General features: G+C 36.0%; 1 protein-coding gene across 1 annotated transcript in view; it reads right to left on the bottom strand.

Annotated features, from left to right (window-relative positions):
- Positions 1 to 25002, bottom strand: part of LOC121370874 — a 172713-nt gene that overhangs the window by 16520 nt on the left and 131191 nt on the right. The window contains exons 30-39 of the mRNA XM_041496388.1: positions 22966 to 23082; positions 21596 to 21735; positions 19996 to 20125; positions 14585 to 14648; positions 12425 to 12476; positions 10771 to 10864; positions 8965 to 9058; positions 3910 to 3974; positions 3237 to 3359; positions 746 to 895 (exon numbers count right to left, since the gene is read on the bottom strand). Coding sequence (XP_041352322.1) covers positions 746 to 895; positions 3237 to 3359; positions 3910 to 3974; positions 8965 to 9058; positions 10771 to 10864; positions 12425 to 12476; positions 14585 to 14648; positions 19996 to 20125; positions 21596 to 21735; positions 22966 to 23082 — 1029 coding nt within the window. The remainder of the gene's footprint in view (positions 1 to 745; positions 896 to 3236; positions 3360 to 3909; positions 3975 to 8964; positions 9059 to 10770; positions 10865 to 12424; positions 12477 to 14584; positions 14649 to 19995; positions 20126 to 21595; positions 21736 to 22965; positions 23083 to 25002) is intronic.

Raw genomic sequence — 25002 nt, 5'->3', positions numbered from 1 at the left:
GGCAATGCAGGCCCGTTCTCTTATTATGTTCTTCCCAAAACAGTGATAAAATTAGCCAACATGTCTGTTTGGATTTTCTGATGAACGATTACAGCTTTTGCACGAACGAACCGTCGTTTATGTTGATATTGGTTTTGCATAACCGAGAGACGAATGACCAAATCGTTCATGCCAAATTTTAAGCACTAAAGAGGTAACTTCATTTATAGGAATTCAAGAGACCACGACCAACAACCACAATCAAAAGAAATGCATTATCAAAATCATCTAGGATCTAAAAAGAAAATTTTATGTAGTGACCCTGACATTTTTTGAAGCAAACATTTTTACAAAATATTTTTATTACATTGAAAAAGAAAAGAAAACTATAGTTCCTATTCTATTTTTTTTCCCAAGGATAAAACCTGAAACACATATTTGTTAGGCCTAACTTTTAGTTGACATCTACGTTAGTTGTTTACAAGTGCTTCAGACCTATTGCATTGCAAATTCTCATTGTAACTAAGCGAAATAGTAAAATTAAGGTACATCGGCAATTGCACCACTAAATACCATGTTGATAGTAAAAACAATTTGAGGATGATATACATGTACATGTTATATAAAAGCAGTTTAAAACCGTAGTAGTTTCACGATCATTTTGTAAAGTACAAAGGCACATATATGTATCTTCACATACAGATATAACTTAACTCGCACTTAAACTGTAACTATTATTATTTAGCCATACATCAAAAGTATATACCTTAGAAGGCCATGTTACACTGTATTTTCTGACGTTCATATATGCATTAGTTTCCTCAGTTAGTCCTAAAAATGTGACAGTAATATTGTCCCCATATGTCTTTGCTGATCTAACTTGTATCTTAGACGGACAGTACGGCACCTCATCATGCTGCAACAAAGCAAAACACAACTTAATCATCTGGACTGGTATTAATGAGAAGTGGATAAAACTAAATACGGATAGCTATTTGCATTTAAATTTTGTTGATTGTTGGACTGAATAAAAGTATATAACACAGCAATTACTTGTAGCTTCCATACAGCATTATTTTTAGATTAGGGAAACCCCTCGCTGCACATATGGCATTCCGCATGGAACTGAACGTTCCCCTTACAGTTTATAGGCCAAGTGGGTAGTTATCAGCAATAAATAAATAAACAAACTTTTAATGGTTATAAAAAAGAAGAAGAAATAAACAAGATTATAAGAAGAAAAACCCCAACAATCGAGTGAAGTATTAACAGTTATTGAATGTGTAATATATAATTAGGGACGGTACACATTAATAATAAATAACTAATAAAAAAGATAAGTATAGTGTCAACTCCAATTTTTTTTTTTTAAATTACAAACCCCCCCCCCCCCCCCCCCCCCCTCCCAAAGAACAACAACAAAAAGCCTAACCCAACACCTGGGGATCAAGACATACCCAGTCAATTAATACCCATCATATAGTCCATGAGCCAGTAGCTAAAAGTTGGCCAATAGACCACTTCGGAGTTCGATTATTTCCGGTTTAGCACAATGGATTCTGGGAGGTCACGGGTCACATGTTTCCTACTTTTGACAGTGGGAATCGAGTAGGCCTATACCTCATTTACTTCCTTGTTTGAATTCTTTGTTTTTAAAAGACAGTCCACAAAAAACCCCAAATAATCCCTGTAACACTTATAACCATAAATTGTTTTATTTTATTTAATGCATATATTTAGTTGTTCATTATTCTCATCATTAGCTATATTTATCCTATAACTTACCCATGATATCCATGTCATAAACCCATGTGATAATTTAGTGTATTAATCCAGTTATTATGGTATGCAAATTTAAAGGTATCTGCAAAATCACAATGTCTCTAGTTGCTGTCAATGTGTCATTTGTCTAAAAGCCAACAAGACCTGCACACCTGCATGAGCGTAATGTTTTCATAAGGTTAAGTTAAAATGTGTGACTTCAAACTGATTTGTGTCATATTACTGATGGGGACGAAATCCTTTAGTACTGTAAGTTACTGAATATCGACTTGGTTGATATTTTTTACATTAAAAAACTCGTGACGAATCCTCTATGTATATACATCATATGTAAGCATGGTAATATAATCATTTTGTATTGTATTGTATTGTATTGTATTGTATTGTATTGTATGAATTTGCCCTACCTCAACATTTATATATTGGCCGACAAGTGAATTTTTGTTTTAATGTCTTACTTTGGAGTTGAATATCGGGAAAAACATGCATTGTATACTATAGCAAGCTATAGCTCACTGAACCTTTGCACAAAACCAGTTCATTATGTCGTGCATTAATGACAAAATGTTCTTTTTGATACACGGGTTACGTTTAAAATAGCACGTGATTCAAACGTGGTGTCAAAAAAGCTATATCAATAAGAACTTACTTAACATTTACTTTATATTTTTATTATTATTTATTTTATTTTTAAATACACTTTTTTATTTCTCCAGGTATTTTGCCTCCAACATTTCAAAATTTCCTTTTTTTATGTCCCACGACTGCAACCATATGGCCTATTCAGGACTGTTTCTCTGAGAAAGTAGAAAATCTAGAAATGTTGACGACAAAATTAACACTCGAAGAAATAAAGAAGTGTATATAATATTATATTCTAAAAAAGTAGAAAAAGTAAATATATGGGACAATCGACCATTAATTGTTTTAGTTCATACAGAAAATGTTAAGTAGGACATTGTATAATCAATAACTTACAAGTCTAATGCCAAAAATATATTATTGATAGGGAGAAAAAATAAGTAAAATTGAGGAACTTTAAAATTTAGTGTGTGTGTTTGTAATTATATAACAACAGCTTTTAGTGAATTTATTGAAGTACAACTACATGTATCACAAACTGCATACAATGGGACGTCATTACATAAAGCAGATAATGCGAAGAATGTTGAAAACTGATTTATCAATTATGTGTACTTTCAACTAAATAAGTTGTGCTGTTTTTAATTATAAAAAATGTTTGTCATTTTGTTGTGAATTTATTGATGAATTAATACCAGTCACACATTTAGTATAAAATCGCTTTGCTATGCTACGTGCTTTTATACAATTTGTGATAGATATACATCGATAAATTTACAAAAAATAATAAGCAATTCTTATATAAACTTTAAATCTAAAATTCATTTGAAAACAATATTATTAATAACAGAATAGGGTGTAAATAGATTATAAACAGAACATTTTATTCTGACCAATTTGGTTTCTGCCATATCCACAATGAGACTGCACTTGTTTTCACAAATCATCATCCAGAAGTCTTTAACCCAACCTCTTGTCGGTCCTTGGGTGGCTATGTATTGTTTTTTTATGGTACCCTGAAAAATCATCACAGTATGTTGTAGTTTGATGACACATGAAAACATCTACAATTCAGAAATTATCACAATTGGCTGGCGGGGTTTCTGCCAGAAGGTAAAATGGGCATGGCGCCATACCCAAAATGTTTTGCAGATTTAATTTTTTTAAGTTAACCTTTTGACAAAAGTAATTACTCTTATCATTACTGTATGCTTTTCTTAACCTTAACCCTAAACTTAACCCATTTTCTTTCTGAGGGAGACACCCCCCCCCCCCCCCCCCCCCCCCCCCCCCCCCCCCATCCCCTCTTGACTGTGGTTGCATCGAGTTCCATAGTGACATACCCAGAAATTTCTTTCTGGTCGAAAAAATCTGGCTGGGGAAGTTACCAGCAGAAAGTGATTTAAGATAATAAAAAAACTTGCCGAATATTGGTAATATATATATCAATGTTAACATTAGAGGTATCCGTGATTTTATATTGTAAAGATATTTCGATCTGTTAGCAATAATAGTTATTTCAGGTGCACTCGATAAAACAATAAAAATGGAAGAAAAATAACTCACATCAATGAAGCTGGCATTTATATAGTCTGACTCGCCACTGAGCAGCTTCACTCGACTATGCTCGTCTGAAACAACCATGTACATGAAAAACAACTATACAATAGATAGCAAATAAATGTAAAAAACAGAATTGTAGATACAAAAAACAACAACAGTTGATAATACAAACAACGGTATATACATGTAGATATCACGAGCAACCAACAACATCGTAACAACATACTGAATCATAGTCAGGGTGTTTCATAATATCGGTCCTTATAAGAAACTGCTATAACTTGGTTAATGTTTAAGATATTAAAACTATTTATGCACCATCATCAAGTAGATAGATGGAAAGTTTGACCAACATAAAAATATGGGAAATCAATTGAAGTCATGACATCATCAATGACGTCACTTTGTGTCAGCTTGTTTTCAAATTGGTACCGTCCAAAGAACAGTGTTGTGAAGTTGTTAAATTGTACTACCAAAGTAAATCTCTAAAACCAGTGGCTTATTTATTAAGATTGATTTTATTTTGGTAACATATTTTACATAACCTCCTCACATAATACTCCATAATGCTAGACCATGATACACACACTCCAGAAAACCCCAACATAATGCTTGGAAACGCCCCTTCTGATTCACTAAGAAGTCATGTGATGGGCGAGTTTTTAAGTCCGTTATATATCTCGCCATGACAGAGCATACATGTATATGGAAATGGGTTTTTGTTTTTGTTTTTAATAATTAAAAAAGAAGTTTGTTATGTTTTTTAATTTATATACATTTCCACCCTCTGTAACATTGCATATTGTTTGGACCTACACCCACCCACCCACCCCCTCAAGCGTACATAATATTTGAATGGCCCCTTTTCAAAATCATAGTTAACACTTCGGTTAATTACAGATTTTATCATTGTCATATTATTTTATTTGTTCATGTATTAATGGACCACTGTTCATGTATTTATGAATAAACTGATATAAAATTTGCTTTGATTCAATCGACTGATTGAGTTTCCATCGAAGGTCAAAAGCAATAATACGTTTGGTCGGTTTGCAAAGGCAAATCTGGCACCATTTTCACAGACTCCATTGAATTATTTTCGCTGAAAATAATACATTTTGCCTTGCTGTTTCCATTTGTGACCGTTTTGTGACACTGAATGCTTGGCTATGGCGAAAAATGAAGAACTTCCTACCATTTGCATTTACATGTATATCTTCGTCACGTTGGGGGGGGGGGGGGGGGGGGGGGGGAGGAGGAGAGAGAGAAGAGAGAGGAGAGAGAAAAAGGTAAGCTTTTGGCCGGGTTCGATCGTTACTATTTTCTTACCTATTGTGGCTAAAGATGGGAGATTACATGCATAATATTAATAAAGAACTGAAATACAGCGCTCTTGTATTTCCTGTACATATACGAATTCGGGTTGCACCAGTTTGTACCAGAGTTGTTTCGCCCGTATGCACTTCGTCCGGTCTGTCTCCTGTTCCTAGGATTCGTTACATGTTAGTTTGTAACGATACTTGTCATATAATGAATGAATGTATGAATGAATGAATGAATGTTTAACGACACCCCAGCACGGAAAATACATCGAGAAGAGAGAGGAGAGAGAAAAAGGTAAACTTTTGGCCGGGTTCGATCGTTACTATTTTCTTACCTATTGTGGCTAAAGATGGGAGATTACATGCATAATATTAATAAAGAACTGAAATACAGCGCTCTTGTATTTCCTGTACATATACGAATTCGGGTTGCACCAGTTTGTACCAGAGTTGTTTCGCCCGTATGCACTTCGTCCGGTCTGTCTCCTGTTCCTAGGATTCGTTACATGTTAGTTTGTAACGATACTTGTCATATAATGAATGAATGTATGAATGAATGAATGAATGTTTAACGACACCCCAGCACGGAAAATACATCGAGAAGAGAGAGGAGAGAGAAAAAGGTAAGCTTTTGGCCGGGTTCGATCGTTACTATTTTCTTACCTATTGTGGCTAAAGATGGGAGATTACATGCATAATATTAATAAAGAACTGAAATACAGCGCTCTTGTATTTCCTGTACATATACGAATTCGGGTTGCACCAGTTTGTACCAGAGTTGTTTCGCCCGTATGCACTTCGTCCGGTCTGTCTCCTGTTCCTAGGATTCGTTACATGTTAGTTTGTAACGATACTTGTCATATAATGAATGAATGTATGAATGAATGAATGAATGTTTAACGACACCCCAGCACGGAAAATACATCGAGAAGAGAGAGGAGAGAGAAAAAGGTAAACTTTTGGCCGGGTTCGATCGTTACTATTTTCTTACCTATTGTGGCTAAAGATGGGAGATTACATGCATAATATTAATAAAGAACTGAAATACAGCGCTCTTGTATTTCCTGTACATATACGAATTCGGGTTGCACCAGTTTGTACCAGAGTTGTTTCGCCCGTATGCACTTCGTCCGGTCTGTCTCCTGTTCCTAGGATTCGTTGCATGTTGGTTTGTAACGATACTTGTCATATAATGAATGAATGTATGAATGAATGAATGAATGTTTAACGACACCCCAGCACGGAAAATACATCGGCTATTGATAAAAAATGCTAAAAATATCTACTGGCCCATACTTAATTTTGTTGAGTATAGACTCAAGGCCTTAATTAAGGTCTCCAGTCTCTGGGCTGTTATTTGTTGGGGAAAAACCCCAACGAACTGGCAGCCATGACATAAGTGCCGGAAGGAGGGCCTGCTTGTGGTCACTGACATCCACCTGTGAAAATAATACAATTGCCCAAATCCTCAGTTGGAATGCCAATTAAGATATAGTTTAATTGGCCCACTGTTGTTTTTGTCTTCCGATGCCTATCCACTTCGGTGGATTCATTTAGCTGATTGTTTTTTTTCTCTCGTTCCAACCAGTGTACCACAACAGGACGAAGGCCGTGGTATGTGCTTTCCTGTCTGTGGGAAAGTGCATATAAAAGATCCCTTGCTGCATTAGGAAAATGTAGCGGGTTTATTCTGATGACTAGAATTACCAAATGTTTGACATCCAATAGCCGATGATTAATTAATCAATGTGCTCCAGTGGTGTCGTTAAACAAAACAAACAAACAAATCTGATTCCTATATTTATCATCCATTAAAGGCTTTTGTAGGAGATATCACAGGCACTATAATTTGCGATATCTCATGCGATATACTCCTAGGAGATATTGCTTCTTTTTGTTACGTCACTGTGTAGATTTCAGCGCTAAACCTATCATTAGTGACGTCATGCCACTGTCGTTCTGCTAGTTAACGAATCTACCGATGCCAAATATAGTGACATTCAACCCACATTACTGACATTGTTTACAATTGTTGCAAGTGAAAGGAATGATAATGGATGATAAAAAACAAATACATCAAAGCGTATTCTCTCTCTCTCTCTCTCTCTCTCTCTCTCTCTCTCTCTCTCTCTCTCTCTGTCAAAAAAGAAATGCATAGCGAAATATTCATGGAATTATCTCTTTAATACAAAGTGGCATAATTTCGTTATTTATGATCGTATCACAGTAAAATTTGACATGAGTATGTGACAATGCTATGGATTGACGGAAGTGGAGACGTTTTCGTCACCACACAGCGTCGCACGAGGGCGCTGAAATCAGTACCTTGTGTGGCCAACACCAGCAGCAATCACTGCGCGACATCTCCTTGGTATAGACTGAATAAATCAATGAATGAACGACTGAATGAATGTTTAACGACACCCCAGCACGAAAAATACATCGGCTATTAGGTGTCAAACTAGACTGAATGAGTCTCTGAATCCGGGCACGTGGAATCCTAGCCCATTCTTCCTGCAGTGCGTGTGACAGTTGCGGAAGCGTCTGAGGCTCCGGGTCACGCTGGGGTACACATCTGTCCAGTTCGTCCCATAGATGTTCAATGGGTTTTAGATCTGGCTATCTTGATGGCCATGGCAGCACATTAATGTTCTCATTCTGTAGGAAATCCATTGTTACACGTGCCGTATGCGGCCTGGCATTGTCCTGCTGAAAGAGTTCTCTCTGTCGATCCAAAATGGGAAGCATGTGACAGCGAAGAATTTCATCCCGGTAGCGTACAGCTGTCAGGTTGTCTTGTACGAACGCAAGTTCACTTTTGCCGGTGTATGAGATGGCTCCCCACATCATGCCACTCTCTCCACCGGATCTGTCAACTTGAGCGACGCAGTTGTTGGCAAAACGTTCATTGCGACGTCTGTAAACACATTGTCGTCCATCACGTCGCTGTAGACGGAAACCTGACTCGTCGCTGAAGCATACTCGCCACCAGTTTCCCTGTACATTCGTGCACCAGCGAACACGTAAATGTCGATGTTGACGTCGCAGGACGGGGCCAACATACGGTCTCCTAGCCCGTAAACCAGCTTCTCGAAGTCGGTTCCGAATGGTTTGTGCAGACACCCTTCTCAAACCAGGTATGCGTCCAGCAGTGTTCGTTGCTGTGGCAGTTCGGTGACGCAAGTGCAGAACCCGGATGTAGCGATCTTGTGCTGCAGTTGTTATGCGAAGTCTTCCACTTTTGGGACGGTCTTCAGCTGATTGAAACTGCTGGTACCTGTCCCAGGGACGTGAAATGATGCTCTGGTGGACGTTCATGTGACGTGCGACTGCTGACTGCAATTCACCTACCTGGAGGAGGCCTATTGCAGTGTTTCGATTCGGCAGGCTTAGTCTTGGCATCTTTCAACTCGTCTACGTCGAAATGGAAATGAGGAATCATTGCAAGCATTGCAGCTTTAAATACTCATCACTACCCCAATCCTTTCCCAGAGTTTGACGTGCATTCGTCAAAATCTGACCATTTCACGCCGATTTCGTGCAATTGTCACACAACGTGCGTTAAATTTGTTTTAGGGTGCATTTGGGCATTCTGTCCCATTCCAGGAACATTAATAAACATGGTCATTAAGAGATATTGTACCAAAAACACCTATGCGTTTCTTTTTTGACAGAGTATATATCTATATATATATATACATATATACATGTATATATACATGGCTACGTTACATACATGGAAGAATTAATTCATCTCTGTTCTTCGTTTTGTTACACTTCAATGTGGCAGAATTTGAGAAAGCATATATCTGAGTCACTCTCATCAGATCCTAATGGCAAAAACATTTACAAAAGTTATACAAAACAAAAAATACATAAAAGTGTCAATATCTACATTTTCTACAAGCAGGTGAAAATGAGGTATCAGTTAGTTATTAGTACAAAAAACAACATAATCTAGTGTTTAAGTGTTTAAATTGAATTTGAATTTGGCAAATATTAAATTGCCAAAAGCTACATTCCTCAATCACATAAATACAATTATTTTTTAAGAACATTAATTTGGTTGATTTTGTTTAAATTTGCATAGACGGGATTTTCTAAGTTTGCAGAGTTGAAACTTAACATGAAATTCATGGTCGCCTGCAGGGCTCTGTATAGTCGAGGAAAGATATGACTGGTCCTTCTCAAATTTAATTATAGCCTTTTGTGAGTGTGCATACATATATATATGTATATATGTATGTGTATGTGTATGTGTATGTGTATGTATATGTGTATATGTGTGTGTATATATATATATATATATATATATATATATATATATATATATATATATATATATGTGTGTGTGTGTGTATGTGTGTGTGTGTGTGTGTGTGTGCGTGTGCGCGCGTGCGTGGGTAATTTGGATATTGTAAATGCCACCACTAAAATAAACATCAAAAGAAAAATAAATCTTTGGAAAAAATCCCCATGCTATTCTATATTCTTATAATAAGCAGGCATAATACATTGTTATTTACATGCAAACCTTTTATTTTATCTACTTTCATGAGTAAGAATGAATAACGGTAAAACTCATTAATACTAATCAATACTACTTTTGACGAAAAAGGTAAACTAGTTTCTGGCGTATCTAAAAGATTACAGGACTGTATAGTGCTCTAGCTAACATAAAATGAAGAGCTTTTTATCATTAAAAGGAACAGTAACTTGTTTCCTATTCTGAGCTTAACTTACACAAGAAGAAAATGTCAAAAATCTATTACGGTTTTTATTCCTCCTGTAAAGAGTACATTTTTGAGTTATACCATTTTTGCCCGACAGCGATGATATGTTTCTAAAATCGATAGTCGCCCGACGGACTACCTTTATAAAATCGATGGTCGCCCGACGGACTACCTTTATAAAATCGATGGTCGCCCGACGGACTACCTTTATAAAATCGATGGTCGCCCGACGGACTACCTTTATAAAATCGATGGTCGCCCGACGGACTACCTTTATAAAATTCGTAGTCACCCTTAAAGGCACAGACCCTAGTTTCCACCTGTGAAAATGGACACAAAGTTTAGTTAAACTACAAACCCGCAACATATTTAAATGAGATTATTTCAGATAGAAGCTAAAGTCTGGGAAATTTAAGCACGGAAATACCTTCTAAATGATAAAAACTTGTCTCGATAACCATTACTTCTCAGACGAATGTGCGTTTGTAGAAACTAGGATCTGTCACTATAAGGGTCATTCTTATTATGCAATTGGTCACATTGACTTGTCGCATATGCGATCGAATCATACTGTGAGAACATATAAAGTGCACCGACTTTAGTCGTGCCGATTAGAACATGGCCTATTTCTTACGAAAAATTGCACATATGCATAATTAGACCTCCACTTTAGCCATTAATGGTCACCATGGGTGGCCGGGCAACTGCCAATTTTCAACCCTGCCATTGCAAGTACACATATATTCAGGATGATAAATATTTACAAGAATTAACCAGGTAAAATGTACATGTAAATATACGAAACTTACATTCCATTCTTTGGTAAACTTGTTGTATGTTTGACCTGAACAACGTTGGTATAGATCCACAATATGGTCCTTAAACCGATTCATTCCAATTGGCCTACAAATACAAAATTATGTTTGATTCACTCGGATCTCACATTTTAAGGGGATTGACCTATCTATGTAACAGGGAGTAAATATTTGTGTAATTATAGTGAATTTTAATATTTACAGTATGTATTTTAGTATTTTCTTTCAATTTTTTCTAAGTTATATTTTGAATATTTTCTTTTATCACTTGATATTTCATGTAACGTCAATGCAACATTCACATATAATACCGACACCACCACAATACTTCGACAGAGAAGCCTGATTTCCTTTTGGTCTTTGTCCATCTTCATTTCTACCATTATCATTCAGAGCACAGGTCTGACTAAGATGCATGCACCGGTTTGTTTATTTGGCATATTACAAAATTAATGTATAAATATATTTGATAAACTTTTAACTAATATTAATAAAGAATAATTAGTAAATTAACATACATGTATATTAATTAAAGTACATTTTAGAAGTTGAATATGCATTATATTTATACATGTTTTAACTTATTATGTGTAGTGTTGAGCATTATTTATATGCTGTTAATGGTACATAATTAAAATGTGAATATTTGTATTTTTAAGTGATATTTATGTATAGTACATAGTGGACTGTCTAAAGCAGAAATATGCCGGTTTAGACAGAGTTCGTCCAGAGTTACGGTTCTTGCTATATACTGATTAAAAAAACAACCCGTAAATAAAATGTCATATTAACCAACCGTTTGGACTGTGTAAGACTATCTATGTAAGCATGGCTAAGCAATGCTTGTTTTAGTGACTGGTATAAACCTGAAAGATATTTGCGTTTCTAAGAAACCATTCACATTTTCGAGCTTGCTGTTGGCTATTCGTTTTCTTTCTACCGAAATATTGTCCCTATTACAATTGCCGGTAATGATCACTTTGTTTTAGTATATCTGATACTGTCTGTCTTCCGATCTTGAATTTCAAACATAAATATTTCTGTTTACACAGAAGATTTTATGAAATTCATCGAACAATTTGACTGTGTTCTAAGGAGAGTTTAATACGTTGCCGTTTTTCTTGGTCCCTCCGCCATTGCAAATTCAGTAAGACAATGCAAAACGGAAACGTCATTCGTATTTTTGCAGGTACTAAACAACAGATCGGTATAATACAATGCAGGTATGAACACATACAAATAATAATCTTATTTATCTTTCTACCTACACCCGTTACAACAGGTGTTGTTCATTGTTTATTAAGCCTTCGAATATCTTGAACTCTGTGGATAATAAACATTGATATACTATAGAACCGACTTGCATATGCCCATTGAAACTGATCTATGCCAAATACAATACCTTTTAAAGAACTGGGCCACTCAAATATTGCACCAAATGTCAAATTAAGTGCTAACATGACTCGCCCGAATGCATACCCTGGAATAGCTTGGAAGTATTAATTATGATTCATACTGTTTCAAGTGTTTGATACTAAATATTTAACTAAAATCAATTAGACCCGAACGTAGGATTTTGAAGAGGTCACAGCTGAAAACTGTGGTAAATAAATATTCTAGGAAATCGTACTGGAACAATGATGCATACCTTTTGTTTTCTGTGACAACTGTGTCCTCTGCATTCGCTTCTTCATCATCCCCTTATGGAAAAAGTAGGACAAAAGTGGGAATGAAAATATAGAAAAAGTGCGTAGGACAAAAGTAGAAAAATTGAAAAAACAACAATGCAGGGCTGAAACAGCATATGTAGCAACATTAATCAACCTGTTACTGGATAAACGACTGTGAAATCCAAAAAGTGATACTAATGAGAACATGCTTAACATTTTTATGTTGTGGCACCGTGCTCAGTTTGTACTCGTATGTTTGTAAAGCTTATCCAAAATAATCTTATGTAACCGTCACATTATACAGTTATTTAAATTGTTGTACACTTTATTAATTGATATACATAGACATGTATTGCCGATTTATTTTCCAGCATACTAAACCAGGTTAACATTGATTTAATCTTAATGACATACTGCACAGAAAGCTTTGCACGTCTAGCACCTAAACTAGGTTTGTGTGCATCAACATACAAGTTCTCCACAGGAGATGTTCTAAATGCACCAAGACAAAATCTAAGTCCCTGGTTGCGTGCTGACCCGGACACAATGCAACCATAGTCAATTTTTGATCTTACTAGAGATCTATACAGATGGAGCATAACCTTTCGATCTGCTCCCATTCAGTCTTGCCAATAACTTTAAAAATATTGAGGGCCTCTAAGTCCTTGTTTTAACATATTTTAAATGAAGTACAAAAGATAGCTTCTTGTCAAAAATGCCCTCTCCCTAAATTTGGTCCCCACAACTGGTATCGGACTTTTGACCAGAAACAGCTGAGGATCTAAATGATGTCCTCTTTTTTCTCGCAGATATGCACACAGACAGTCTTTGACTTTAAGAATTGAAATCCTTTGTCAGTTTCCCATTGATGAAGCTAACGCTTTCAGTCAAACATGACATTTGCGGGATCAAATAGACAATAACACCCGCAAATCTAAAAACACCATATGCATGGTTATCTCCTAAATATGAAACAAAACCAAACACACTTTACGAGTTACAACATGTAAAATAAAGTAAATGACAAGAGCAATAAATAACATGTCTCAACAATGGAGGACTGCAGAACTGAAGACAAGCTTGATAGTCTATACCCATGTGTGGATGTAGTGCTATATATACATCCGGCAAGGGAAGACAATTCTGCAGTGGTAATATAACTCGGGTAGTATATAGCACATGACTGTGCTAGCACAGTAAGTTGAATAAGACTTAAGTTAAAGTCACCAGTTTGAAAATTTTAAACGAATTGCATAAAATAGACCCTACGTCACACCACCTTTACTGGCTAATGGTGTACATGTCATAGTCATTAAGCTAACGGGTGTTGGGCCAGAGAGATGTCTTCTATAATCGTCATGACTATGTTTTGAGACGTGCCAGCCAAGGTCCAGAATATTACGGTGACTTCACTTCTCACTACTGCTAATAATTTGGCGACTTGAGCTGACTTTTGGCAGAAAAAAACCCTGCTCATTTCGCCGGCAAGATTAGGGCCTGCCTTACAGTCATGTTATAAGTTTGAAATTGTACATATACTATATAAATTGAAAATATATAGGTGTATATACATATATATATATATGTGTGTGTGTGTGTGTGTGTGTGTGTGTGTGTGTGTGTGTGTGTGTATTACGCGCACGCACACACACACACAAACACACACACACTGTTTTTCTGCCTGAAAGAAATATTTGGGTATGGCACTATGGAACTGAATGCAACCAGTCAACAAGGGGTAGGGAGGCCTCCCCAAGAAAAAAAAAGAGTTACGTTTAGGGTTAATTTTGTCAAAAAGTTAACTTAAAAAAATTAAATCTGCAAAAAAATGTGGGTATGGCACCATACCACTTTTACCCTCTGGCAAAAAACCTGATATAATACATTACAGTTTGTAAATAATGAATATTGGTACATGAAAAATAACGATTTCAGTGGTTAACAGAAAAGGAATAAAGAAAGATAGAAGGAAAGAAATATTGAATATAAATAGAGAGTAGTACACTTTAAATGTATTATTAATCCATGCCTGTGGGGATTACTCCATGCCTATGGCTATGCTTTGTCACTAATTACTATTCCAACAAATGTTAAAACATAGGTTGTATTGCTTCTTTTTTAATATTACATATACGTACTTTGATGGATCTTCTTATTTTCGTTTATGATGTTCAAAGTTTTGTAGATATAGATGTATTGTTCCTGTAAATATGTAAACACATTATTTAGTACATATCTATTATATTTTCTATACAGTGGAGTGACTTAATTAGGGGAAGAATTGTAACTGGCTGGTCATCGAATGCACCACATTTGGCACAGTTGTAGTTTAGAACAAGATAAAAAAAATTATAGTGGCTGCTTGACCTCTAAAATATCGAGGTCAAATTTAGGCAATATCCACAAATGCTATTTCACAGAACTACATTAGATACATATTTACTCTAAGCATGTACACAATATTTAAGAGGGGCTTTCCAATTTAGACATTAAGGTCAAGCTAGGGATTATCGAAGCAAGCTTAGCATTACGATTTCGTAAAACCATCGTAAGCTGTGATGTCACTACAGTTCACGCCATAGTGACATCATAGCTTACAATAGTTTTACGATTTTGTAGGCTAAGATTGCCTTGAAAATATGGGCCCATATGCAGGTCAATTTCGATTTTTGACAAGGTCTATATAATCCTAGAGTTAAAAAATATGTGATAGCACTGGAACAGTGGTAGCTTTTAACCAGTTTCCTGCCATTGGCGTGTATACATGTCGGGCATCATCACAATGACATCACTTAGCATTATTTTCATTTAAAAATCGTTTTCAAAAATAGCTGTTGACATTTTTCTCAAAACACATAGGCGAAGATAAAAATCATTAAACAGATTACATCATCGATAATATGATCACAACGAAAACAGACCGCAACCATGTTTTCGCCAAACAATCAAAGTAAAATTTTAACAAGTATATATTATAAGAGTAATATATATATATATATATATATATATATATATATATATATATATATATATATATATAAATACTCGTAGTTATAAAACGTGTCTTGGTATCCCTTATGAAACACTTTATTTAAATTGAAAGTAAAGGTTTGTAACAATATTATTCAATCATATCAAAAAATAAACACTTTTATTGGACAATTCTGACAATGTTGTGTTTTCCGATAACTTCCTCTTATTATTCACATTATCATGGATGGGGAAACATGGGGCCGTGTCTCTGTTTCACCTAGAAGCTTGCTGTTAAAGAATATTGATTGGGCCTTAGTACATGGGGTTTTGCCTCTGTCTCATATACATGTATATATTCTAGTGTTTTGATATTGATATAGGTGATGTTTCGCCTCTGTTTCACATACATGTATATATTCTAGTGTTTTGATATTGATATATGTGATGGTTTGCTTCTGTCTCACATACATATAAATATTTGATTACATCGATACTGAGATATGTGATGTTTGCCTCTGTCGCACATACATGTATGTATTCTATTGTGGTGATATTGATATATGTGATGCGATGAGGTTTAGTCCATGGGTGGGACAATTGTGATCATTGGTTTGACTTTACATACATGTATAGGAACTACAATTCCTCCCGTCCAAATAAATACACAAATCATACTACTTGTGTCCGAATCCATCCAGTTCGGGTGGGCGAATACTTGCAGCTTACGAACTATATAATGGTGAATGTTTGCAAACGCAAATGTGCGCGTAATGCGTAATTTGCAAGTATTAGTGGCGGTAGTTTAATGCCCACCTTTGATGGGAATTTTGGTTAATTAGTTAATTAATTATTAAATGTTTTGTATCAGTATGCTGTCGTTTAAAATAAACGGCCATTTTTCAATTCAATATGTGTAATGTTTTTATTTAGAGAAAATTCCCACCTAAACGAGCTCACTGGGTTGGTTGGAATGACAGTTGTCCTGCTACAAATAAACACTTTTATTAAAAGTGTATTTGCTGCAGGCAAATGGATTAAATTGATCACCATTCGGTTTTATAATTTCAAACTTTAAATATCCATCGGTTAGTACCATTCCTAAATTTCTATGAAAGCACTGGTCGGCTTGACCAATGAAATTACAGTTACAGCTGTACGCAGTGTGCCATCACACCAAACATCGAAGACGAAAGAAATACTAGTGGAGAAACACCCACCCACCTCCCCTTTTACCTAAATCATGAGAACAAATCATGTTATGTAGTTTTATTGTATTACATATATAGGCATACATGTACATGTATAGATATTCTATCAGATCGAATATGCAGGTCTGTGACATGTTTTATGTATGGCGGTAGTTTAATGCCCACCTTTGATGGGAATTTTGGTTAATTAGTTAATTAATTATTAAATGTTTTATATCAGTATGATGTCGTTTAAAATAAACGGCCATTTTTCAATTCAATATGTGTAATGTTTTTATTTAGAGAAAATTCCCACCTAAACGAGCTCACTGGGTTGGTTGGAATGACAGTTGTCCTGCTACAAATAACCTTTTTTAATGCAGCACGCAAACACATTGTCAGCATAAAGTAGAAGACCAGTTAATTATCAGCGAATCCCAAATATATCCAAATATTCCCAGCTTATTTTTTGCGATGTTACGACCATGAGACACTTTTTTTCGCGTTTCCATGGAAAATGCTTAATTTAAAAAAAAAAAAAAAAAAAAAAAATCAAATCTGATTTGTTACAAATAAAATGTGTTATTAATGCATTAATTAACAAGAGTACCGGTGAGGTACATGATACGCCCATCAGGAGTTGATAGAAAACCATAGATATTGATGAATATGTTACGGGTATGATTCAATTCTAATCATAAATGTGAACCTTTTGCAATGGAATGGATGAACAGTTTGTTTTGGACCAACTACTGATGATACTGTATCCATTGGAGAAGGTGCTGTCTGATTAATTAAGTTATCGTTCTTTATTAGAAAGGAAAATTTTGTTTAGCATTTTCTTCAAAGAATATAAACCAGATTTTCCGTGGATGTTCAGAATATAGACAAATTATTTGATTTATTTGTATCACAGTGACCTAGTAATAGTACGCGACACACCGCCATCTCAAGTTGTTCCTATATGTACATGTGAGGTTTGATGGTCCTGTATGCATCAGTATGCAAGATATGGTCCAAACAAGGATTTACTGTTATGTGCAGTAGACTTGAAAAGTAGGTCACAGTGAACTAGTAATAGTACACGACACACCGCCACACCAAGTTATTCCTACATGCGAGGATTGATCGTCTTTCGTGTGAAGTTTGATGGTCCTGTATGGATCTGTATGCTAGATGTGGTCTGGACAAGGATTTACTGTTATGTGCAGTAGACCTTGAAAAGTAGGTCACAGTGACCTAGTAATAGTACACGACACACCACTATACCAAGTTATTCCTACATGTGATGATTGATGGTCCTGTATTAATCTGTATACCGTACGCAAGATATAGTCCAGAGAAGGATTTACTCTTATATGCGATAGACCGTGAAAAGTAGGTCACAGTGACCTAGTAATAGTACACGACACACCGCCATACCAAGTTATTCCTACATGTGAGGATTGATGGTCCTGTATTAATCTGTACACCGTACGCAAGATATAGTCCAGAGAAGGATTTACTCTTATGTGCGATAGTTCGTGAAAAGTAGGTCACAGTGACCTAGTAATAGTATGCGACACGCCACCATCCCAAGTTGTTCCTATATGTGAGGTTTGATGGTCTAGTAGGCAAAATATGGTCTTGACAAGAACAAGTTAACAGATGGGCTTATGTATAACGCCATACCAGATACGGGAGTATAAAAAGCAGAGGAAAATAATTTACACTTAAAATTTACTTTCTGATGTAAAACTCAACAGACAATTACAGATATTAAAGTCAGTAAATATATAATTTGTACAATTGTTTCTCTGATACACTCCATGTTTTTCAGTGTTCTTTAATATGTAATTGCACCTTTGGTTTACACACTCACATACACACAAACACACACACACACACCACGCACAGACGCACACACACAAACACAGAGATACACATACATGCATACACTATACATTCATACATACATTACATCGGTATATAAATATGGCTCCTAATTTTGATATTTGGCATCTAAAAATAGATGTAGGCACCATCTGGCTCTGCAGAGGGAACGACCAAGGCCTTGCTGGAAAACCAGACGGTGGAGGGACTGAGAAATTAACCCCAACTGAGGTGATTCTCGCAACCATGCCATGAAACTCCGAAAAAGAGCTTCATTGGTCCCCTGTGGCAGGCCTGGGGTCAACCAGTAGCCATCTAGCCCTGAATGCAAGGTTCAGCCCACGCAGTCGAGGTATACCTCCTGGAACCTCTACCTCGATCATACAGGTCAGGATTGACCATCGTGGTAGAAACAGAAACACCCAAGATAGCCGCAGTCTCCCGTATCCCTGCCGAAACAGACAACGGTACTGGCGGCACCAGTTGAACTAGCACTTCAGGAAATTTGTAAACATATGAACCAACGAAATCCCAACAGCTACACGCGTGGTAAACTTGCTGAAGAGTGAAGACCCTCCACCAGAAACCTAGTAGGCAGAATGGCGCCGCGTAAGTCATGGGGCCCTCGAATTACCGGGACCCTCCACCGAGGGACCGATAATCTAGCATCCATCGCTACGATGGGAATTGAAACTATAAGAGGAACTGCCGTGGCTGACACGACTGGACCCCCTTCCACCTGCACCACAGTCGCAGTCGCAACCGGCGCTGCCTCCACCCTCCACCGATGGAGGCAAAACCAAGTCCACTCGTTTTACAAGACGACGCCTAACTGTTATTAACAAGGCGAAGTCAAGCCTATCAAAGCGAAGTTGTGGCCCACTTCGCCCATTGGAGTTAGACCTGGTTTTAGTTATACCAGGTTAACTGAAATGTTTTAGTATAGTGTAATGAAAAATAGGTTAGTTATACCAGTTTATTTAAACTAGTTTAAAGAGTAATTATGAACGCAGCTTATAATATCTATACATTTTGAGAACCAAACCACCATGCCGATACCGAATCTACACTATAACATAGTTACAGTGTTTCTGCCAGAAAAATTTTTGGGTATGGCGCTATGGAATTGAATGAAACCACAGTCAACAGGTGGGTATTGGGGGTCTCCCCCAGAAAGAAAATGGATTAAGTTTAGGGTCAGGGTCAAGAAAATTATACAGTAATGATAAGAATAATTAATTAATTTTGTCAAAAGGTTAACTTAAAAAAAATAAGAAGCAAACATATTTGGGTATGCATGGCGCCATACCCATTTTACCCTCTGGGAGAAACACTGATTTTTAATACAACTGTTTGCACATTTAATTAAGTTACTACAGTTGCTGTGTTACCATACATATGGGTTGAATTTATGAAGACTATTTTGCTTAAACACAGGTATTTAAGCATTGTAAATGTATGTAGTTACACGCGTCCGAGTCATAAACAGGCTTTGTAAATTCGGCCCATAGTCTTACCAAACTGGTCACCATTATTAGTCTGCTCTTTCTCATCTTCACCACGTATCCAAACACATCATATGTAGAAGACTTATACTTATAGAGGTAAGATAGTGCGATGAACACGCCCGTTCTACCACATCCATCACTGTAATGAAAATCAGAAACGTTGCCGTATGTACCCAGATGCATAGGAGGCCTTGTGTATAAATTTCTCTGTCTTTCAATTTAAAGGCTAGCTCCACTTCTGTATGTATATCAGGGGTTCTTGGATTAAAACAAAAAATCACTTCTCTTAGGGCCAGTGGATTAACAAATTCATTTTGGTTGGCATTTTGAAAAATAACCTTAGAGGTCAAAATGTGTATATATGTATGTGTGTGAGTGTGTATATATATATATATATATATATATATATATATATATATATATATATATATATATATATATATATATATATATATATATATAAATGGTTTAAATGATAAAACATTACTTTAACAATCATGTCCGACAAGACGCTATTGGCATGAGAAAATCGGTGTAAAGAAGATCGCCAATGCTAGCTGCACTGGAGTAACATATAAAGAGAGGCGAGTGAAAAATCGCACACCTCAAAACGCTTAGGCGAGTAAAATATCGCACTCATCAAAATGCTAAGGCGAGTGAAAACCAGGCATTATTAATTTATGAAGTAATTGATACATGTAAATGCAGAGACATAATAATGTTGTAAAAATTAACCAATAAACCAATAATGTTTTCTTCTAATTTTATGTTGTTTGGTTCATTAGTGTAGTCTGACTTGTTTTCTCTTTCAGGAATGGGGTTATAATTTATTAAAAAGTGTCAGGAGTAGTACTACAGAAATATAATTTTTTAATTACAATATGTATTATTCAGTGTATATACCTTTTCAGTGTTAGATGGTTTGATGAACGTACAGCTAAACATATATAGGAATCAACTTGTCTTGAATTTCATTATTATGTAAAAACAATATGATTAGGATACTTGCGATGGGAAAAACCCACTGGTTCCGAGGAGGTGGTTCATGAACTACGACTCAAGCTTCTCAGGTGTGCACTACCGACTCATATTATTAAACAATTTTTGTTTTAAATAACTCGTGAAACGTAGGCCTACAATTACTTCAATTGATAGTGCTGGTTGGGACATTGACATTCATGTGGCATTTTTAATTCAATAATTACGCAACTAGTCTCCAACCAGCTAAATCCTGCCAAGAGTGTGATCTATATAGCTCAGTTGGTAGAACACTTGCCCAATTCCATTCTAGGACTGAACAACCTCAGTGCACCAGGCATTCTGATTATTTTTCAAGTTCCAACCAGTGACCAATGACTGGTATATCAAAGGCTATGGAATGTGTTGTCCTGTTTGTGAGAAAGTGCATAAAGAAGATCCCTTAAATTAACAAATTTTGAAATCCAATAGCCGATGATTAATAAATCAAGGTGCTCTTGTGCTGTTATCATTACAAAAAAACAGCAACCCACCAAAAACATCCCCACCCCCACCCCCAAAAAACAACAACAACAAAACAACCAAATTTCTATCCATGTTATGTAAATGCATGAAACTTGCTGCTGCTAACCTGCAGTGGACAACAATTGGACTTGAGGGATTCTCCCGACTCACAATCTCAACTAAGTGGATGATTTTGAAATGTTTGACGGTACATTCCTTATCCAAATCAAAAATAGCATACTGACGAACCAATCGCCTTTCGTCTTCCTGAAAAAAAGAAGTTTTCGTTAAAATTAAAAGGTAGAAACAGTATGTGTTTGGTTAACAACACTACTTGAGCAAATTATGATAGCACTTGTCAAAATTAAGCCACATGCCAGCATTATTTAAGTTTAGCTCTGTATTTAGTAACTGATCCAGAAAGGGTGGGGGTCTCATCTGGAAGGGACACTGATCGGCCCTGTGCATTTTACATGTACAGTATAAATATATTTCAACTTCTGAATCTTAGCGCCGGGCTTAATTTTAGATAAAACTTTTTCTTCTTCAATATGGTATTTTCAGTACCCAGTGGTAAAGCGCTCGCTCGATGCGCGGTCAGTCTGGGATTGATCCCCGTCGGTGGACCCATTGGGATATTTCTCGTTCCAGCCAGTGCAGCACGACTGGTATATTAAAGGCCGTGGTATGTGTTATCCTGTCTATGGGATGGTGCATATAAAAGATCCCTTGCTGCTAATCGAAAAAGAGTAGCCCATGAAGTGGCAACAGCGGGTTTCCACTTTCAATATCTGTGAGGTCCTTAACCATATGTCTGACGCCATATAACCGTAAATAAAATGTGTTGAGTGCATCGTTATATAAAGCATTTCCTTCCTTCCTTCCTTCTGACTGGGCTTATATTAACGAGGGTTTTACAGCACAAAGGTTATAAGACTCCATCATATGTGGTCATGTGGGATAGAAAAAGTACACCCTAAGTGGGGGAAATTTCAACCTAGGATAAGGCTTATTGCCAAGTCTCATGGTCTGAATTTTCACTACCACAAACAAGTTGGACCTTAGTGGGTTGATGTACTAATAGGCATACAGGCTGCTGGTGTTTTTGTAGAGGTGGGGAGGAGGTGGGCAGGCTAATTATTGATCGAATTAAACCATTCAACTGATTATTTGTTCTCTTCTTAACTTTATTCATTATGAAGTTACATGCCAATTCATCGGTTTCCTTTTGAAGCAAACGGACTATATGCGATGAACACATGGTTATTATTCAACAAACATTCTAGTTTTAATTTTGGCTGTGCAGTTAAATTTAAATGTTTATAATTTGATGGCTAGTTGAATTTGAGAAGGGCTAGTAAATATTTTTCTTCAACTGGCCCTCCTGGCGACCATGGTTTTCATGTTAATTTTCAACCCTGCAACATAACATTATCTTCTTGATGTACTACAATAAATAATGCATGTGAACCATGGCAATGTGCATGTATTAATTACCTGTTTTATTTCGAATGTTCTGATGAGGACATCATGGTAAAAAGTGCTCTCTACCATTGTAACAGTTATGTCTCCATATTGTGATTCCGATTGTGGCCAGTATTCCTCTGCATTCCTCTGTAACAAAGTAAAACACAACTCATTCATCTAAAGTCTGAACCATGCACATTGTTAACAACTACAAACAATTATTCTCCTACCTTTAATTACTGATAGATTTTTGCCACATTTTGCACAGACAGAAATCATGAAAAAACTATTACAATGACACAAATTCCATATACTATATGACAAACATGTCACCTATCACGACTTTGCAAAAAGGGCGAAAAGCATGAAGTTTTTCACCGTCTGCCATTTTACTTTCTTTTGGAATACTCTTCAAAGGGTGGAAGCGTCGAAGTATGTGACGTCATCACAAGTGCTTTTATACAATTTTATGATGTTGTTAGATTATGTCACATACTTTCACCACCTCTTGTAGAGCAGTCCATAAAATGGCATAATGGCAGCCGGCACAAAATTACATACATTTTGCCCTAGTCGATCTAAGCAAAGTCGATATAGGTGACATATGGTTATCATCTAATATGTGGAATCTGTGTCATTGTAATGTTTTTTCAGGAGTTCTGTCTGTACAAAATGTGGAGAAAGTTTAACGGTAATTAAAGTTAGGAAAATAATTTATCATAGTTATTAACAATGTTGTTGGGACTTTAGCTGCCACTGCAAGAACAATACAAAGTAGCCACGCAGGTCCCAGTGCCTAGGAATGTGACGTGTGGACATTTTGAGGATATATTGTCCAACAAAGATTTTAACCTACTTTGGGGTTGCCGAATCCACAAACATGTCGGGCATCTGAGAATTATATTTTATGGTTCAAAATGTACGAAAACAAAATGGTGGGAAATTGTCTAATAAAATTAAAGTATTGTATTTATTTGATATTGATTTTTGTCTCATTAAAATACTTGTATATATGCATTTAATTTAAAAACTATAATATATATTGATAGAAAGAAATATAGGAACATTGTAGTAGTGTGGTATTGTAGACCAAATTTAGTTCACTATTAGCATAGTAATGTCTGTATAACAATACACAGATGTTATATGGGATTGACTGTCTGTAATGTGAATTGAATGTAAGGAACACAGTTATCTTCATGGTACTACATAGTAATGTCTGTATAACAACACAAAGATGTTATATGAGATTGATTGTCTGTAATGTGAATTGAATGTAAGGAACACAGTTATCTTCATGGTACTACATAGTAATGTCTGTATAACAACACAAAGATGTTATATGAGACTGATTGTCTGTAATGTGAATTGAATGTAAGGAACAGAGTTATCTTCCTGATACTATGGATGATGGTTCTCGTTGCTGTCAATATTTGCTGTTTTTGTTTATGTGTTCCCTTATTTCTTTCCATCAGCATATGTTGAAAATCTAAAACATTAGTTTTATATATGGTCCAAAATTGTCAGAAACAAAATCAATTTCTCAAAAGCTGGGAGCTTGTAGCTAGGGTATCAACTGAGGATGTGCAAGAAATAACGGAGGTACATGTACATGTAGGTCAAAGGGCATGACAACCATCTTGAATTTCAAATATTTTAAAAGCATTTTCATGAAAGTGCTGATTAAAATGCAATGAAACTCAGTACACATAATGCCAAATCATGATGTCGTCATATTTAGTAGTGACAAGATCATTGGTTTGTAGGTGTCAAATCTTGTAATAATAGTGAACTTTATACCAATGTAGAATATTTCCCACTGAGAAAATATGAAAACATATTTTCCAAGTTATGAGTGACCGCTGGGGTAATAAATATGTCATGTGTGATTGCAAGTGAAATACTTTGGATTTGTACATGTTGGCCATCTTGGATTTAAACATATTTAAAATGCTTTTGTAAATTACTTCTTTTTTTAAATGCTGATCGAGTTAATGAATCAAAATTAGGTATATTTTATCTGCCAATCACATTTCTTCAAAAGGTAACTTTCACGTGTACATGATG

This window comes from Gigantopelta aegis, chromosome 4 (assembly GCF_016097555.1).
Source record: "Gigantopelta aegis isolate Gae_Host chromosome 4, Gae_host_genome, whole genome shotgun sequence".
Classification (NCBI taxonomy): Eukaryota; Metazoa; Mollusca; class Gastropoda; order Neomphalida; family Peltospiridae; genus Gigantopelta; species Gigantopelta aegis.
The sequence above is the reverse complement of the archived record's forward strand: the minus strand, read 5'-3'. Positions and strand labels throughout refer to the sequence as shown.